Below are 20,701 nucleotides of genomic sequence, written 5' to 3'. Positions count from 1 at the left end.
TATAGAGATTTCCCTCGATTCTTACCTGACGTCATTTAGCCTTTGGTGTTCCTGCCACCACACTTGCTTGTGTTGTTTTATTAGTGTCTGCTCTTTAGATGCTTTTGAAGTCTGCACTGCTTTTCGGATCTAGATTTAGAGGAACAAAAGAGGAGCAATTCCAATGTTTTCTGAATGTGTTTTCCACAATGAAATTGTTTAATTTGTAATTTCTAAGTTACATATTTATCTCTGTTCAGTCCTATTAGTGCAACTTCTGATACAGGGTCCACCTTAAAATAAATAATTCATTAAACAAAAACCAGGGAGGTGAAAGAGAAACTGGTTTGGAATACTGGCCAATTTAAAAATTGTTTTTAAAGTATCTATGAAAAGATAGGTAATTATATTTTCCATACATACAACAAATAACACCTTAATTCATGTAGTCTCAGAAAATTTTTCAGTAGCTTTCCATATATTTTCTCATCTTTTTGATACATCTTCCCTGCCAGGCACTATGGGCATCACTATTCCCACTGACACATGAGGACTGAAGTTCAGAGAGGTTAAAAAACGTGGCCAAGATCCTAAAGCTCATAAATGTCAGAATCACATAGAACCTTAGTGTTCACATTGGCTTTTACATGATCCTTCAGCATAGGATGGGGAAAAGTCGGATAAGTTGTTAGGAGGCCTGGCTTTTGTCTCAGCTTCAGCACCTACTAGAAATAGGACCTTGAACATGTAATTTTAGTCTTTCAACTCCATGCCTTCATAAATAAAGTTTTTTAAATGTTAGTAAAATACTTCTAAAAATTTAGGCAAGTATTTATTTGAAGGTACAGAAGTTGACAAAGAAATACTGAAAACTCGTGTAGCATTGAAACCCACATTTTTGACTAAATTTAAATTTTCCCCAGATTGTATGGCTTTTCAAAAATGTAGCACATAATCAGTACTTTGGAGTTTGTTGACAAATTGTATCAGGCCTGGATCTGTTTGCCTTAATGTCCATTGTTGGCCATCTCCCTGATCTGCTCCATATCACAGAGCAGCCTGTGTTTCCCAGACACCCCGACTAGCTGACTTGCAGCCAGGTTCAGCCAAGGGAGACACTAGTAGTAGGATCCTGAAGGGAGGGGGGAAAGGAGAAGCCAAAGGATTACTCCGCCTGCCTTCTCTAGTATCACAATCATCTCCAGGAGCATCTGCATCTTCTCCATTGCTCTGACTTTTCTTGACAGCTCTAATACAGTTCCAACAATTTCTGGGTAAATTCAGCAGATGGAATGTGGTACAGCCTTGCTTTGTCTAATGTCCCTCTGACCTAGGCATGGGAGTGCCTTCTGTTGTTAACCTCTACATTGCTTCATGGTATCCTGTTTGCCTTCTCAGCTCTACACCTGTGTAACAATTTCCTGTATTAAAGACCTGTCCTCTCTTAGTCTTCAGTGTCTGTTTCCTGGTTGGATGCTGACTGATACTTACGTGTACGGTGAATTCACGTATTCCGTATTAGTACTTCTAAATGTCTATGAAAGCGCTATTCTCAAATCAGAAATTTGATGAAACATGCATATTTTATATTTTCTCTGCTACTAGAATACTTAGTATCCTGAAAGCCTTAACAGATATATCTTCAATGCTGAAGATATAAAAACTTCAGAAGACAAATCCTAAAAAGACTCTTCAGAATGCATGCTATTTCTAGCTGTCATTCACTGATTACTTCAACCTTGAGTTTATCCTTCCACTGTTCTGGTTACTGATTCAAAATTAGGGGTGTAAGAAAACAAAAACATGGAGTCAAAGTCAAATCTTTTCCTCGGGGGGGGGGGTCTTAAGAGGGCTACAATTATGAAATTTAGGAGAAAAGTATATTTAAATAAGAACAGGACACTGCAGAAAAACATTCAGCAATCCTCATTCTACCTACTGAAAACATAAAAGTACATGTTTCTAAAATCTGATGCTCTAGTGTTTGCTTTAAGAATGCTTAAAACTCATTGCAACTGTTTGCCACCTACAGCCTCTAAAGTTTGTTGCAGCAGACACAACTTTTAAAATTAGATTTCTTTGACATATTTGGTCCATGTCGTACAAAAAAATTAAAACACATTGGTGAAAGATGTGGACACGTTTTTATGGCTTAAAAAAATCAATGCTGTCTTTGAGTCCAGAGAAAGACCAATTAAGTAGACTATAAAAGTCAAAATAAAGCTACTATTTTTCACTAGACATTTCCAATATTTTAAAGAACATCTTGATTTTTTGTAAGTTCACTCATTGACTCCACTTCTATCCTCAGGCCAAAAGTGAAGAAAAATAAAGTCTTAAAAGAACAAAAAGATTTAAAGTTGGATCTCTATCAATAGATTTCTAGGAGATTCCAATTCATTTTGCTGGGCAGGCAATAAGCCATACGAAATCAATATTTAAGGTGGATGATGACTTATACGGAATGTTGATGAATTAAAAATAGCAAAAAACAATAAATTCATCAAGGAATCTGAAACTAGAGGTTTCCTATGTGGTTTAATGTGATGATCCAAGATAATAATAAGACTCTAGGTAGGCACCTTGAGATACCATGATAGCCCTTCGGGTCAGATGACCTATCTTTAGATATATGCAACAATAGCTAGTGGGCAACTGAAGTGTTGGTTACATATGTGTATACATTTGTCAAAATTCATCAAGGTGTACACTTAAGAGTTGTGCACTTTATTATAGGTGAGGTATGTACACTTTAGTATATGTGAGTTATATCTCAATAAAGATAAAAGAACAGTTAACTGTATAAAGAGCTATTAACAAAAATAAAAAGAGAAAACCCAACTACACTGAAATGAAATTTCTCATCTAGCAGGTTAACAAAACCTCAGATGTTTCACAAAACACTCTGTGAGGCCATAGGGAAACATGCTTTTTCCTATGTTGCTAGTGGAAATGCAAAATGATGCAGCCCCCCACAGAAGGGAATCTGGAGGTGGGGCAAAATTTCTTATGGGTTTGCCCTTTGATCTAGACCTAACCTTATTCATAGAAATCAATCTGAGAACTATATTGGTAAAACTATGTAAGAAGATAAATGAACAAAACTAGTCACTGAAGCACTATTTGTGATAGAAAAAGAATGTAGCACAAAAACTCCATCAATAAGTGTTCTTGCCAAAATAAATTGAACCGGAATCTGATCAAGTTTCCAGATATAACCACCAGTTTACTGGAAATACAAGAGACAGAAACACATGTTAAATGACACCACCAGGATATAATCAGCAAAATCCAGACTGTAAGAAATACAATTTCTTCAAAAAATAAATTACAAAAACACAGGAGGATAGAGGAGGATATCTAAAAAATAAAAATCAATTATAATATATGGATCTTACTTAGATGCTGATTTAAACAAACTTTAAGAAAAAAATTGAAGACAATCAGGGAAATTTAACACTGGATATTTGAAATTAAGAAATTATTAATATTTTAATGATAATGGTATTTTAGGGTTTGGGGTGGTGTTTTGTAGCCCTAATCTTTTAGAGATACATACTGAAATAATTGTGGTTAAATGTTATGATGCCTGAGATTTGTTTCAAAATAACCTGGCACAGGGGAAAGTTATGGTAGGGAGTATAGAGAAAACAATAGGCAAGAGTTGATTATAGTTGAAGCTAGATAAATTACATAGAGATAATGATATCATTCACTCTAATTTTGCATATGATCACAATTTCTCATAATGTTCTTTTAAAAATTTAGTAGATAGATACTTAGTTGAACAAGAAGAAATATCCATTCTTGCTAAGCAAATCAATTCCAATAAAAATAATAATAAAGATCCCTTTTATACTTACCTAAACTAGAAATGAATAGTTAACATACAGTGTACCTAAAATTGGTCTCTGTTTCCAGGCCAACTCTACTATTTGGCTTCAGACTCGATCTCAGCCTGTGAAAGCTAGATCACTCAACGTCCATATCAGTGTCTTATCTGGCAGCCCAAAATTTGTGCATGATCAACGACAGGGATTTTATAGGGACTATCACCTCTGATCAGTATAATACCAGTAACAGAAACCAGGCAGGTCTTCTGAATTTACTGTTAATTAACAATAATTATTACAAGAAATTATTGTTGGGGTGCCTGGGTGGCTCAGTCAGTTAAGCGTCCATGGTTCATGAATTTGAGCCCTGTGTCGGGCTCTGTGCTGACAGCTCAGAGCCTGGAGCCTGCTTCAGATTCTGTGTCTCCCTCTCTCTCTACCTTTCCCCTGCTCCTGCTCTGTCTCTCTCTCTGTCTCTCTCTGTCTCTCTCTCTCTCTCAAAAATAAACAAACATTAAAAAATTAAAAAAAAGAAATTGTTAATTTATTTTCAAATATAACTAAGTATTCTAGATATAACTTGAAGCAAAACTTCCTTATGTGCTCTAAATGTTAACATTCTATCATTCAATTTAAGTATGTTTACATTTAATATTGCCAGAGTATAGTGCTGTAATAATTAACAATGATTGTTAAAGCTGCTAATCTCATGTGCAAGGAAAAAACACATTTAATTAGTAAAAGAAGTAGGAAATAAACTGATATTTAATACAAATATTGAGAGAATGTGTTAACTATGTAACATTAGGAAGAAGTATTCTTCTTGAGCCAATGCACATTTTACAAAAATGTAAATACCAATACAACAAAGAATAATAGAGATGACATTATTATCACAATCCTAGTTGGTGTAGACTGGTTGGTATATATCTTAGCATTCAAAACATTAAACAAAATAAACTTTAAGAATTATTTTTCATTTCCAGTTATCTAATTCCATTTAAGCCACGAGTCTTTTAAAGAAAAGTCCTATTTGGAAATTGTTCACATTTTAGAAGAGTCCATTAAAAGCAAAATGTCAACTTGCTATCTTCTAAATTAAATGAAAAGGTAAGACCAAAAATCATGTAAAACAACATTCCCAATACATCTTTCTTAATCCAGCTATACTAAAAAATAAAAACCATAAAAGGAAAGAAGAAAGTATTCGAAAATGATGAGGTATCTAGGACACATTTTGTTCTCACTAACTGGAATTCAAAACAACAGATATTATAAAAATGCCTTAACAGGACAATTCCTTATCATTATGAATCTATGGAAACTAAAAATTGAAGCAAAAAGCTTATCAAAATGATTGCTACACACTGTGAACCACTTTCACTAGTTGAAGACAAGGGATTTTTTGAGATTTGCCAAGTAATAAATCCCAGGTACAGTTATTCCTAGAAAATATGTAACTAAAAAGCTTCTTCCTGAATTACATTCTACAAACAACAAGGTTATTGATGTTATTTAAAATGTCAGTTGAAAGTGATCATTTGTTTAATCTCACAAATATGTAGCACAGTAACCAGAGAAGCAATCTAGCAGCTGACAGGGCTGAGAAATTACTGCCCTTGAACTTAATATCAAAACTTGAAAACCACATTAAAAATTAAAATTTTAAAATATGTTTATTCTTTGATAGTGATTCTGTCATCAAAGAGAAATTCACTTTGAACAAACACTGATTTTGACATTCAACCATTCCACATTCAGCCAGAAAAAAAATTGGTAAATGATGGATAGATGCATAGAAGCATGGATTGGTGGACAAGTAGATACATAGATAATATTTAAAATGTATGTGTATCTATATGAATATATATGTACATATTCCAGTACTGATAAGAGTGTAGAGAAGTGTCTGTGGTGGTATCTTTATTAGAACAATACCTTGGGAAAGAACTTTTTTAAAAATAAAATTCATAGTTTTTAGCCCAAACATGCCAATCATGGGAATTTATCCTATGGGGGTAGAGGATTCTAAAATGTGAAAGGTGTCTCTGCATGAAGATATGTAATTACCAAAGCATGATTTCCAATATCATAAAACTGGATACAATCCCAATATCCAAAAATCAGGATAAGGCATGCATCTTTTTCTATTTGAAGTACTCACCACTCTTGTTTTTACTTCATTTTTATTGACCTTGAAATCCCATTTCCAATGTCATTGCCTCAAAAAAAGCCTTCCCACTCAACTAGGATCAAGTCCTATTAGTACACACCAGACAGCATGTTTTTATTATTTGATAAACACTGACTTTCCTCCTCCTCCTCTCCTGCACACAGTACATTCCATGAGGGTAGGGATGTATTTTGCTCATTATTGTATCGTTGAGCCACATAATAAATATTTATTTACTGGAGTAATTAAATATTATAAAGATTATGTGGCAAAGTGTTAGGGGGAAAGTATACAGGATTTCATGTTTATGTTTATCATGGGAGAAAATAAAAAGTGTATGTATATGTTTATGTCTCTATACATGTATGTAGTGTATATGTGATATAAATACAATGGATCAGAATATAAGTCAGAAATATGAAATAGTTCTATTAGGATGATAGTTATATAAGTGATTTTGCCATAAAATTTCTTTCACTGTCCTGATAACATCAATAATATCAAATTATTTTAAAGTTATATCTGAACTGAACAAATAATGTCGTATTTGAGAGGTTCCCTTACTTGAGGGGATAAAGCTCATGGATATATGGTAATTTCTTTAGAATAGGTATGAAATGTGTTTTGGAATCATAACATTTGCCCAAAAGATATTGGGCACCTGGGTGGTTCAGTCCGTTGAGCGTCCAACTTCAGCTCAAGTCATGATCTCATGGTTCGTGGGTTTGACCCCATGTCGGGCTCTAATCTGACAGCTCAGAGTCTGGAACCTATTTTAGATTCTGAGTCTCCCTCTCTCTCTGCCCCTCCCCCGCCCATGCTCTGTCTCTGTCTCTCTCTCTCTCTCTCAAAAATAAATAATAAAAATATTTTTAAAACATCTTAAAAAAAGGTATTAACCATGAACTGACTAAAATTTAAATAAAAACTGAAAAAAAAGAAAAAGAAAAAGGTATTAACCATAAAAAGCCATCGAAAACTAATAAAACACAAAAATATTAAATGAAAATAAAAACTTGTAAATTACTTAATATGTTACTTTGCCAAATCAGATTTTTAAAAAATAATTAAAAATGCAACCAAGCAATGAAAATGTTGTTTATAATGTACTTTATTATTTGCACAAGAGGGAAATATACTGCATGAGTAATCCTAAACCATACATGGTCCTAAAATACCGTGCACAATCACTTGCACCTAAACCCCTTTCAAATCTAGTCCAGGTTCACCTTTCCTGAGATCAGGGCATAAAAGGAAATTGTAGGAAAGAGAGGCACCTGAGGGCATATTTGTATGATGTTGCAGAAAGAGCCTTAAATGATAATCCATGGCTGTCCCTTATTTGCAATTTTTATTGTTCAGAGCAAGTTAGAAATTGTTGAAAGCTAAAAGTAGAGGGGCAGCTGGGTAGCTGAGTGGGTTAAGCAACCAACTCTTGATTTCAGCTCAGGTCATGATCTCATGGTCTGTTAGATCGAGCTCTGCATTGGGCTCATAGCTGGGAGTCCGCTTGGGATTCTCTCTCTCCCTCTCTGTCTCTGCCCCTCTCCCATGTGCACATGCATGCTCTCTCTCTCTCTCTCAAAATAAATAAACTTTTAAAAAATAAATAAATAAACTTTTTATAAATAAACAAATAAAAGTAAAGTTGAATTCATATCTCAGGGTTGTTATGAACATTACATGAGGAATGCATGTAAGCTATATACCACGTTGTCCAAGAGCATTCAATAAATGATAGTTGCTATTCACTACTAGTAATAGTTGGAAGATTCTAAAAACTATTCAGAATGTTATTTATTTTCACATTTACATTATAAATATGACTTTACTTCCTGGAAATTCAATTTTCCAAAACTAGAAAACACACATACACACATGCATAACTTCTAACTAACCTTTAGCTCTGTAGAGGCAGAAGCTAATTTTTTTGCTTCAGTCAATGCATGCAATTGTTGATAGTCTACTGGTTTATACTTGGTACTTCTCATTCCATTTTTCAAATGGAACATCAGATTGTCTGTTTTTCATCAAAAAAAGAAAATGACAAAGAAATAGTATATTATTGGAAGTCTAAATATAGTTATGGTAACATGTTGGTCTTATTTTTAATTATTTTTAAGCAAAAACAAGAATAAATATTACAACACTCATATTATACTTGAACCTCTATCTCTAGAAAATTTAAAAATATCACCAGTATATTTCTTGCATAAAATTACTTCTAAAAGAACATAAAGGGAATATTTCCATTTAAGTAAATATATTGAGAATTTTAGAAAATTATAATGCCAAGATACAAAGTATGACCATTCTTTTTATTTAAAAAATTTTAGGCGTCAGGGCACCTGGGTGGCTCAGTAGGTTAAGCATCTGTCTGATTTTGGCTCAGGTCATGATCTCATGGTTCATGAGTTCAAGCCCCGCGTCAGGCTCTATGCTGACAGCTCAGATCCTGGAGCCTGCTTTGGATTCTGTGTCTCCCTTTCTCTCTGCCCCTAACCCACTCACACTCTGTCTCCGTCTCTCTCAAAAATAAACATTAAAAAAAATGAAAAAATTTTAGGCATCAATGGTGAATATTTAAGTTTCATCTTATGAATGAAATTAAGTAGATTTTTTAAGTCATAGCTGCATTTCTAACAGAAAAATTGAAATAATTTCAATTAAATTTGAAAAAAATTGAAAACAAAACCTAAAATTTTAATGGGCCAAACAGGAATAAAATGATATAAAATGACCAAGCAGCCAATCTCCATCCAAATACATAAAGTGTCCTAGTTTAGTATGATATTAACTGTTTTGATAAAGTAAAACATAGGTAGGAGGTATTCATAGGCCAAGTAGCATAAAGCATAATAATCTGAGTAATCCAAACAAAAAAAAATGCACTTTTGCCTCAATTATATGAATCAGTAAACTGTGTAATGTAAAGTAATTGAGATTAATTAATTATATCATGAATCTCATGACTTTAAGTAGGCTTCAAGTGATTTAAGGACAAGCACAGTAAAAGAAAGTATGGTTATCCTCATCACTATTGGAAAAGATTAAAGCATGCATTGCAAGGAACTGGAGAAACCTTTAATATGACCAAATAATGAGCTTTCCATTAAAATTTTGAAAATCAACATTCCAACTTTACATCATGCATCATCCACCATAAATCATAAAACAGATACGGAAGTAGAAAATAATACCTGGGCTATCATTTTTCTGAATCATCATGAATGGCTGGTCTCTTTTATTCATGTCCTCCATATCTGTCAAATAAAAAAAGACAGCTAAATTTCAGTGTTATTTTCCAAATGTTTTTAAAGATGGGTTAATCATACTGTTTTTTAAAACAAGGCCCAGGACTGGGTGCCAGAACTCTTTGTATTTAACTAAAATTTACTTCTCCACCCTCGAGAAGCTTCCTTCCATTAGTTTTTTCCCTCTATGCTTTTCCTGTTCTTGATCTCTCCTTTGAACCTCCAACATTTTAATCCCTTTCTCTTGGATTGCCTTAGTGACTGATATTTTGTGATTTAAAAATTGTGTAAGCTTTATCCTGAGTTCCTAGGAAAAAGAAGCTACATAAATTAAAGAATAAAGCAGTTAGCCAAATGACTCACTAGTAACATTAAACAAATCAGCATTTGTAGCAGACACTAGGATGTGCCGTCTATTTCTAGAAAGCACTTGATTCCCAGCTGTCACTTCCTTCAGGGTTAGACTCAGTTTCAGAGAGCTACCTCGTCCAAAGGTATACCATTGCTGGGGCAGCCTATACCCAATGACTGAGCAAGGCAGAACTATAAAGCCCCACCAGTTTGGGCCCAGTGTGGGTCACCCTGATGGGCAATATTTGATCCAGAGCTTCTGGCAGGGTTGACCCAGACTTTATCGGACCTACATTGAAACTGACTTTTTCATCTGCCCAATCCTGCTGCTGCTTCTTCCTTTCACAGGTTTGGATGCCTAATGAATACACAGCACCCTAAGCTCTGCCTCAGTGTCTCCTTCCTGAGAACCCAACCTGCAATAGCACTGAACTGAACTGACATCTTTTTTAGGGCACCTCTGGGGCTACAGACTAGTAAAGTGGTTCTTAAGTAACAGTATCCATTTTTCACAAATTTTGTTCCATATCCACTAGGTTGAACTACTCACATCTAGTAGCTTTTGCAAAACTAACCTTGCTAAATGGAAGAGAAAGTAGTACACATACATGACTTTGGAAACTGCCAAGTTCCCAAGAATCATGGTGATTGCCCACTAGCTTTTGGAATATAGGGATGAACTCCAGTGTATAATAACTTCTACAAGGAATCCTTGTTTCAAGCCCTCAGTAACATTGACAATCCTCTCTATAGTCTGGTTTCTACTGACACCTACAACTTATGTTAGGATTCTTCTTTTTGGGGGGAAGATATTGCACATCCAATCTATCAACCTGTACTGCCTCAAGCCACCATCACCACCCGCCTGATGGCAGCAGCAGTTCCACTTTGTACCCTTATAGTCCATTCTTCAAACAGCAGCCTGAGCAACCCCTTTAAAAACTCTAGTCTGACCCTGCTGAGTCCCTTCAATGGCTTCCCATTTACTCTTTAAAATAGTGCCCAAACTTCTTCAAGAGGCTTATAAGGCCCTCCAAGACCTGTCCTTGGTCATCTCCCCATTCTCACCTCATCCACACATTCCAACCACACTGGTCTTTCTATTTCTCAAACATACCACGTTTATTTTGCCTCAAGGTCTTCCCACTTGCTGTCCTCTCTACCTTACAGACATTTTTTTTCCTCTTTTTACCTGGTTGGTTCCTACTCAGCCTTCAGCTACACCAACATGTTGTTCTTCCTCAGAGAGACTTAACCAGACTTCTCCGTCTAACTAAGGGAGGATGCCTTGTTTCTCTCTCATCCCATTCCTTCCTTTCCATAATAATTCGTATCAGTCTTCACATCTGCATGTTTCCTGATTCAATATCTGTCCTCCTCCACAAACTTGTGGCCTGTGTGCGTCTTACTTCTGATTGTATTCCTGGTATCTAGCACAGGTAGTAAATGCTCAATAAATATCATTTGAGAAAAACAATGAAAGGTAGCTGGCAGTAGCTCAATGTCTTCTAGCCCCCCAGAAGGGCTGCGATAATAATTCCTTAGTTCATACTATACCCTCTTTCTTCCAACAAAAAACTTGCATTTTTTATAAGTCTGCCTTAATAGCATAGCCTACAGGAAGAAATGGCACATTTACATGCCCTCAGAGGCCATCGGGTCAATGAGAGAGTGAAAATCATAGGGACTGCAGAAAACATGGAAAACTAAAAAGCATTCCATGCCCAAAGATAATCAAGTACATCTTTTTTTTTCCTTTTTTCTTAACAAAGGTACTGCACAAATAAAGTGAGTGTCCAAAACAAATGGATGCTGCACTTAGCAACCTGTCTGTGAGCTCTGCCTACCGCATCTCACCTCTGGTTTTCATCTCAATCTCCCACCCGTCTGAGCTGACTATCCCCATCTTGGAGAGACCTCGCCAATTCTTTAATTGATTCACTTTAGGTTTTCCTCAGTGGGGAGCCCAGCCCCCTCAGATTTACGACTCATTTGTCTTGGGATTTAGATTGCAGGATCGAGGCTGTGAATCAAAGTGGGGTTTTGCAGACTCCCTTTAGGTTACTTTGATCTAACATTGATTAATTTGTTCCTCCTGATGTTCAGAGAAAAGTCATGAAGTCCAAACATTTCTCACCATTTCTACATGGTTCAAATATTAATTATGACCATAAGAAACTTATAATATATTCTGGGGGCACCTGGGTGGCTTGGTCGGCTAAGCGTCCGACTTCGGCTCAGGTCATGATCTCACAGTTTGTGGGTTTGAGCCCCGCATTGGGCTCTGTGCTAACAGCTCAAAGCCTGGAGCCTGCTTCGGATTCTGTGTCTCCCTCTCTCTCTCTGCCCCTCCCCCACTCATGCTGTCTCTCTCTGTCTCAAAAGTAAATAAACATTTAAAAAAAATTTTTTTTAAAGAATACATTCTGGAAATCAAAATTGCAAAAAAAAAAAAATACTACTCTGCCTTCATGAACTTGAAATCTAGTTTGGTTGCAACTGTACAGAAGATGAATCCAAAACACTTCTTGACCTACATTCTTTAATATTTATATATAAATCATAGTTACTTACTACTTACCTTTCAGGGATGTTGAGGACCTCTAAACTAAATAATTATTAAAGTGAGATAATATAAAACTGATTTAGTTATAGTGTTTTTTATATCAGTGGATTAAATAAACATTCAGATTCAGAATCTGAAAGGTTTGCATAAAATTTAGCTCGTCCAACTTCTCATTTTAGCATGAGATGGTTGGCAGCCCAGAAAAATGACCAAAATCACAGAGAACTTCAAGTCCTAAATCATACTCATAACACAAAAATCTCTGAAAATGAAGGTTTATTTCATAATCACTATTGTGGCCAAATCCAATCTGAGCTGAAATCATTTGGCGGCAAATTTGACCCAGACTGAAGTTTATTCTATTTAATGTGGCCATTCATGCATTTGTGCAAAAGTGTCAATATGTTTCTGTATGGGGTGCTACCCAGATACCATCGGTCTTAAGGAATATAGGGCAGATGCTCTATATCACAGCTCTAAAAATCTGAAAAATTGACACTACATCTGGCACCACAGACTTCAGATAAGGGATTATGAAGCTGTACTAAAACAAGCAGCCTCTGATTCCCAAACAAGCATATGTCATCTAGGCCATTTCAACTTTATGCTTACTAGTGAAATTCAAAGTGGCTACTTCAGCTGGCCATTGAGATGCTTTTGGCTGAGTAATGGCCACTCGAACAGAATTTTCCATGTTACATAATTTTAAAGCTTTCACAGTTTTAGAAATTATTTCATGTTCACATTACGTGACATTTTAGAAATTGCTTATGAGTATTATCAAATGTTAAACATTTTACAGCTATTCAATTACTGAAAATATTTTCCAGTAATATGTTTCTATGAGAAGATTCTTAGAGTATAGGGAGAACGTTTTGATATATAATGTAATGATAGCTTTGCGGTAGCTACAGGATTGAATCAAGATTTTAATATAAAGTTAGTTTTTAGACTTGATAGAGAATCTAAACTCAAAAAAAAAAAAAAATCCATGACCTCAACTAGTCTCTATGGGGTAGGTAAGCTTCTCTAGAGATGAGAAAAAAATAGCAAAGAGATCATTTATATAACAAGGTAATCTTTTTACAGTGTGAAAATTTGTATTCCTCTCTTTGCTGAGAAAATCTCTTTTAATACACTAAGGAAGAAAATGTCAGTTGTACTTAGGCTTAAAATTGTACAATGCATGGATAATTTGTGAACTCTAAACTGTCTAACTGTATAGATATGTAGATTAGCCAATCATCCTGTGAGGGTAAGTTTTCAAAATTGATAGGGCTTCTGCCAGGCCAAACAGTGTGAGGACAACACCAACGTGGAAAAATATCTTGGATGTAGCATCAAATTATAACCTTTTTCATATGAAAGATCTCATGACATTTCAAACGTTAATTCAAATACTTTGGCCTAAGTTTAAGCAATATTTTTCTAGCATGCAGAATTCCCTTTTAAATTCTAAGCAGAATGGTGCATATTACTTCCATTATGAAACATTTTATATTGTAGTTAGCATCAAATAAAAATATTGTCCTGGAAAAACTAATGGAACCAAGAGCGAATCCATGAAGGTTAATAAAAATATTTAAATAAAGTGTTCAGTTACATAATAAATATCTCATATTCAATTAAAACATAATGGAAAAGCTCAGACTCAAAAGAGCAACTACAACTAAACGAATAAAAACAAAATCCCTAGGAAGAAACTGTACAAGAAGTGTGTAGCACTCATACCCTAAAAACACCCACAAAGGCTTATTAAAGGAAATAAAATTTAAATAGAGAAAAATAATTCTAATTTTGTGTACCAAACATTTAATAGTGGCAATTTGGGGATAGCAGGATTATAGTTGATTTTGGTTTCCTCTTTTTGTTTGAGCAGAATCTAGAAAATATTTTTTACAAGAAGAAGAAATATACATTTTAAAAAATACTGAGCAGGGGCAATAGTTATTTCACTATATATGAGGGGAAAAGATACCACAATTTCTATATTTTACCAGTCAAAAAAGAAACTGGATTTTATGACATCAAGAATCCTTTAAGATGTGAACTTGTATATATGAGTATAATTTTCCATACTAATACTGAATTGACTTATTTCTCACTAGTCTTTCTATTAAAAAATAGGATATGTTAAGTACATTTGTAGAATTTTATAGAACTTGAAAATGTTAGCATTAAAATACTCACAAGGTTATTTTTTAATGCTGTATGAGGAATAAATATATTAAACTCTTCTTTCAATTATTAAAGTACTGGCTGGGGCATCTGGATGATTCAGTCAGTTAAGGGCCCAACTCTTGATTTGGACTCAGGTCATGATCAGAACTTCGTGAGATAAAGGCCCACATCAGACTCCGTGCTGACAGCTAAGAGCCTGGAGCCTGCTTTGGATTCTCTCTTTCTCTCTCTTTCTCTCTCTCTCTCTCTCTCTCTCTCTCTCTCTCTCTCCCCCTCCCACCCTGCTGTCTCTTACTTTCTCAAAAATAAATAAACATTAAAAAAAAAACAAATGCAATCATGATACATATATAGTTCTCCCCCATCCATGCTCTCTCTCTGTCTCAAAAATAAATAAACGTTAAGAAAAAAGAATTTTTTTTAAATATTTTACCCTTATACTGCAAAAAAAAAAATCCATAATCAGACAAAGGAAATCTACAAAATATCTGCCTTTTTCACAATTCATATAAATTTGCTTTTGAAGCAAATTCTACATACAATCAACCTTTCTGTTTATCCCTATTTTTATGTCTATAATATCTCAAAGAGGAGAGTCTAAATCAACCTCAGTAATGAAAATGATTAAAATAAAAATCTACTTATCCCATATGCTTTTCAATAAAAGACTGGGGAGCAGAGTAAAGTAGAAAGAACACAATTAATTGAAGCAAGGAACCTAGAAGTTTCTGAAGGACTTTAGAGTTCCACAGAGAGTGGAAGTAACTTCAGGGGAGCCTCTCACGCTTTTATTCCTGCTACATCCTCAAAGCTGTTTTAATCATTTCAAAAGCACAGGAGAAATTGCATATGTACCTAGTTTAAAACAGTACATAGTAAAAACAAAGGGTGGGGGATGAGGAAAATTTCCAGACATTGAGGAAATAAGGGAATAGATAAATTCACAAAGCTCACATTTATAGCCTCAGAAATTCTGACCTGAAGCCATAACAACAGTTTCAAGCTTTGGGGAAATTAGGTAATTATTTATTTATTCACATTTATTTATTTGTTTATTTTAGAGAGAGAGAGAGTGCACATGCATGAGCAGGGGAGAGGAGCAGAGGGAGGGAGAGAGAGAAACTCTAAACAGGCTTCATGCTCAACACAGAGCCCAATGTGGGGCTTGATCCTAAGACCCTGGGATCATGACCTGAGCTGAAATCAAGAGTCAGACGTCCAACCGACTGAGCCACCCAGGTATCCCTACATTATTTGTGAAGAAACACTATTTTGTCCCCAATTTTTTCCATAAGGGTGCAACCCATCAAAGAAGAGTATTAAAAGTGATCCTCTGTTGTGAAAAGATTCACCACTTGCCCTTCTTGACTTGCCACTTTGGACATGCTTAAACTGGAGACTTTGTCAACCTTCTTCTGATACAATTTGGGAATCCAGTTCCTCATCCTATATATCTGGACTTGAAGTTAGAAGCTTATCTGCTTCCCCCCATACCTTTTACCCTTAACGTTTCTGTCAATAGAGGAGTATCATATAATTCACCACCTCCAAATCTCGTGTCAATTTTTGCGGTAGCATTTTATCCGTTCTCCTGGCCCTAGCTACCATCACACAAGTGCCTGAATGTGTGATGCCTCAAAACCTCCAATATTTCTGATCTACCAAATGTTTTCTTTTGGCTTTCCAGACAAGGTTCAAATTCTGTATAGCTGACAATGACCTTTTAAATCTAGCTCTTCTCTATTAGCCTCTTCCTTACCCATTACCCTATACGCACACTACACTTCAGCATTCTCAAATTATTTGAAGATCCCTGAATACACAATGCTGTGGTAGACAGAACAATGACCTCCCCCAAAATGTCCTCATCCTAATCCTCAGCACCTTTTAATATGATATGATATGTGGCTAAGGAGAAATAAGGTTGCAGCTAATCAGTTAACTTTAGCTATAGAGATTACCCAGGTGGGCCCAATGTAATCACAAGTGTCCTGCAAAGAGGAAGGCAGGAGTGTCATAGTCGGAGGAGGAGATGTGAGGTGAAAAGCAGAGGTCAGAGAGAAGATGGTTTTGAAGATGCTGCTCTTCTAGCTTTGAAGATGGGGGAGTGGGGCCAGACTCAAGGAATGCAGGCAACTCTTAGAAGCTGGAAAAGGCAAGGAAATGGATTCTTCTGTAGAGCCTCCAGAAGGCATGCAGCCCTACTGAAACCTTGATTTTAACCCAGTGAGACCTATTATGCACCTATGACCTCCAGAATTATAACATAATAAATATGTGTTGTTTAAGCCAATAAATTAGTAGTGATTTGTTATTTAGCAATAGGAAATTGACGGTGCTCTTTCACATCTCCTTACCTTTGCGCATGCTGTTACCTATGCTTGGAATGCCTTTCTCCACCCCTGCCTCTCTGGCCAATGCCTACATACGTTTCAGTCTCATTTTAAGCATCTAACTGGAGCTTCTCAATACAGGTAGAGATTATTTATCTCTTCTCTTGTGCTACTATTGTACTTTTGTATATCCCAGCTGATGCAGTTATTCATTTATTCAATGTTTATTGAATATCTATTAAAGACTAGACTAAGGGATATAGAGTTACTCAGGCTCTGCAGAGAGACCTGCCCGAGGCATCTTCTCTGAAGTAGCCCCTTTCACCCTCAATCACTCTTTATATCCACAATCTAATTATTTCCCTTCATAGCACTTAACTATGTGGCATTATACTATGTATTCATTTATTTATTTGCTTATTGTTCACTTCTACAACTAGGATGTATGCTCTATAAAAGCAAGGCCTTTAGCTGATCATCTCTATTTTTCCAGAGGGCCTAAAATAGTGTAGGTCATATACTAGACACTCAACAGGTATTTGCTGAAAAAGCATCAAGTGATTGCATTACAGATCATGAGCCTGCTCCTAAGGCATGGTGCTATTAGAGGCAAGCACATAGTTTTTACATCCTCTTTTCCAATTTTTAAAATCTAGGCTCACTTGTATGAGATGAAAGTTATTATCAAAAACAAAACTCCAAACCATAATGGTCAGTGCACTGAGGTATATGTCAAGAAGTCCTACTTTATCTTGGTGAGTTTCAGCACTGATTGTAAGTTCATGTTAACTTATAGTTGAAGGTGTCCCTTGATCAGCTATTCAGCTGCCAATCACAGCACATAACACATTTGTGTCATCTTACCTCTCCAAGAGTTTGGGTAAGAAGGCCATGCTTTGCAAAGTACACACAAATTATCTGGTCTTATCTCCAACAATATACTGTTCAATGAAAAAAGCAAATTTTACCATGATATTTACCATATGATACCATTACATAAACCTGCAAAGACACATACACTGTATTGCACAAACACACCCCACACACATGCATTCTACAAAGGAAAAAAGTCTAAAGAATATACAAATAGACCAAACTAGAATGCAGCTGGAGGTTGATTTCAAAGGGGACTCTGATTATCTGTAATGAAATCTTTGCTTTTTTACAAAGAGAATGCATATATATATATATATATATATATATATATATATATATATATATATGTAATTAAGAGTAATAAACATAACTCCCAAAGATCTTATTTCTAAATAATTATATTATCTATTGTAGAGTTAATACAATTACATTTGAGTTTATAAATGATTATCCAGTGGGTTCTGCTAGTGAGAGCTCCAGAGCCTAATGACCCAACCCCACCCATTTCTGCACCTGCTAACACTTGGACTACTGCCAAAGGACCTTGACACTCCCATGTTGTAACAACCCTGTGAAGCCCAGCCTGAAACATCCAGTTAACTTTATCTTTAATTTTGAATATAAGCAAATAATTTCCATACAAATTTGTTGTGCCTTGTACAAGAAATTTCTTCTGACATTTTCTCTAACAAAATGATTCAAAATACAGTATTTTTACATTTTAATTAATGGCCACAAATGCACTGCTCATTCTTTTGATTACAAGTTTGTTCATTAAAAGACTATTAACATCAAGGCCATAAGCAAGGTTATAGAGTTCAACAATTAAATGGATTTTTGATGTGCTTTCTACTATTACTGCTGAGGAAATTGTGTCATCTTAATTTTAAAATTGTGGCAGACATAGCTTGGTGCTAATATCCATTCTCCCTTTTTTTCTTTCCTAGCAGAACCCACTTTTGTTCAGGATTAAAAGATTGGCCTTCCTTGATATCCCTGAGACGCTAAGTGACCATGTGACACAGTTCTAGCCAATGGGATTTAAGCAGACAGAGGTCTGCTGGGAATTGGGGGATAAGATTTGTCTTTTCATATGAGCACCACCCCTTCTTCCCTGTCCTTCCCTCCTTTCTCTTAGCCTGGAGATGTGGATGTGAAACTGGACATGGAGAAGCCATCTGTGACTAATAGCGAGGATTAGGATGAAAAATGTATACTAACTATCCCAGAGAAGAAAGCCAAAGGGAGCTTGGGACACTGATGATAGCAAGAATGTGCTGCAACAGCTGTGGACTACTTCTGTCTGGGCTTGTTGTTATGAGAAAAATAAATCCCAAGCTTCTGCAAAGCAGGTTTTATAACTTTTGGCCAAACAAAATTCCCGACTGATACAGAAAGGGAAAATATGAAGCACCCAAGAAGTTTTGATGCCTTTTCATATAAAGGAGTATAAAAATTCTTCTAGAAAAGTACCCATCAATACAGGCACAGGATAAAATACTAGAAAACAATACTGTTGCTGCTTTTCAATAATAGCATGAGAAAATCACAGCTAGAAAATTTTCCAACTCCAATAGAGTTTCATTTACAGTTCAACATAGCTGAAAGAGAGTAGGTAAAGTGTGTAGGTGATTCTGGAAGGGGAAAGAAAACAAAAATCGCAACCTTAATTTCATTATCAAAAAATAACACAGAAGAATGTACCTGTGGGTTTTCAATACTCCAGGATAAATAGTTTTTCCACAAAAGATCAACCATGTGAAGAGGAATTTTCTTTTTAAATGTTACGAGATTTTTTTTTAAATTTTTAATAAAAAAATGGCCATCAACCATTCTTTAACAACAAAGACTACAAAACTATGTTTAATGACAGTGCTTAGAACACAGTAGCACTAATACATTTTGAGTGGATGAAATAATTATAATGGGTGGGAAATATTAATTCATTTTTGTGTAAAGGAAAGATCTCTAGTCAAAGACATGAAGAAATGAAAGGAAAAGATTAAAGGAATTAAGATAAAGTTTAAAATGGGGGAAGAAAGTGTGAAGAAAAAGAACATTAAAAGGAACAAAGAAAGAGAAAAATATTGTGTTCATTCCTATTTTCTATTTCCTATTTCCTATTTCTAGTTCCCTCGAGTTTGGTCAAAAACGAAAGCATCCTCCACCCTACAAAGTCAAACTCACAGTTTGGATCAGCTGCACTGAAGTGGTTAGAAGTTTTATTACAGTGGAGGGCAGGTAATTTTCCAGCATCAAAGGTGGGCCCTAAGGCAGGTGTGGTGGGATTTCCATTGGCAGGAGGCAACTAACTCAGGAAGAACAGTTCCATCAAGAGAGATGGAACATCTGATGTGAACAGATGGACTGAATGCAGAAGGTGTAGTGAGAGATGTCAGTCTTTTCCTATTTCGATTTTTGTTTCAACCTAGTTCTTCACACAGAAAAGGAAAAAGAAATCCTCCACTATCCTCTCTTTCATGTTCTCCTTCTACAGGAATCCATAGTCTCTGAATAAATTTGAAAGTCTTTGTATGGAAAATCCCAGTAATGTCTTATGAAATCTGGGCAGGGTGGGTGGGATGGGTAGAAGAAAAATAAACTTCTCTCCCTTAACAGTGAAAGAAGAGGGGCACCTGGGTAGCTCATTCCATTAAGCGTCCGACTCTTGATCTCAGGGTCGTAAGTTTAAGCCCCGCATTGGGCTCCACACTGGGTGTGAAGCCTACTTTAAAAAAATAAAAGTAAAAAACAAAAAAAACAAGAGTGAAAGAAAAGTTCTGCCTAGGGTGGTGGAAGAGGAGGGTAAAGCAGAGGGTGGTGAGAGGATCAATTGTCATGTAATACAAGGACAACAATACAAGAATTTGGCTGCATAGGATTTTCCAGTTGGCTTTAAAAATACCATCAAAGGAATTTGGTCCAAAATATAATGGTCAGTAATAAATAAAATATTCACTAACATATGACTACTACCTGTCAGTGGCAATTGAAGACATGGGATACATGAGATATCCATGCAATGGGAGATTTTAAAAGCTGGTCCTGTAGAAAATATTGCCGACAACATGGGTTTGTTTAAAATATAATTGAAGGTGCCTGGGTCGCTCAGTCAGTTAAGGGTCTGACTCTTGATTTCAGCTCAGGTCATGGTA

The 20,701-nt window shown here is 35.6% G+C and overlaps 1 protein-coding gene across 1 annotated transcript in view; it reads right to left on the bottom strand.

Annotated features, from left to right (window-relative positions):
• CCDC148 (coiled-coil domain containing 148) overlaps positions 1-20,701 on the bottom strand; it is a 260,873-nt gene that overhangs the window by 183,320 nt on the left and 56,852 nt on the right. The window contains exons 2-4 of the mRNA XM_049615611.1: positions 9,186-9,248; positions 7,884-8,005; positions 26-129 (exon numbers count right to left, since the gene is read on the bottom strand). Of these exons, the coding sequence (XP_049471568.1) occupies positions 26-129; positions 7,884-8,005; positions 9,186-9,246 (287 nt within the window). The 5' untranslated portion in view covers positions 9,247-9,248. The remainder of the gene's footprint in view (positions 1-25; positions 130-7,883; positions 8,006-9,185; positions 9,249-20,701) is intronic.

The sequence above is a fragment of the Panthera uncia genome (genome assembly GCF_023721935.1).
Source record: "Panthera uncia isolate 11264 chromosome C1 unlocalized genomic scaffold, Puncia_PCG_1.0 HiC_scaffold_3, whole genome shotgun sequence".
Classification (NCBI taxonomy): domain Eukaryota; kingdom Metazoa; phylum Chordata; class Mammalia; order Carnivora; family Felidae; genus Panthera; species Panthera uncia.
Note: the sequence above shows the minus strand (reverse complement) of the source record. Positions and strands in the feature narration are given on the sequence as shown.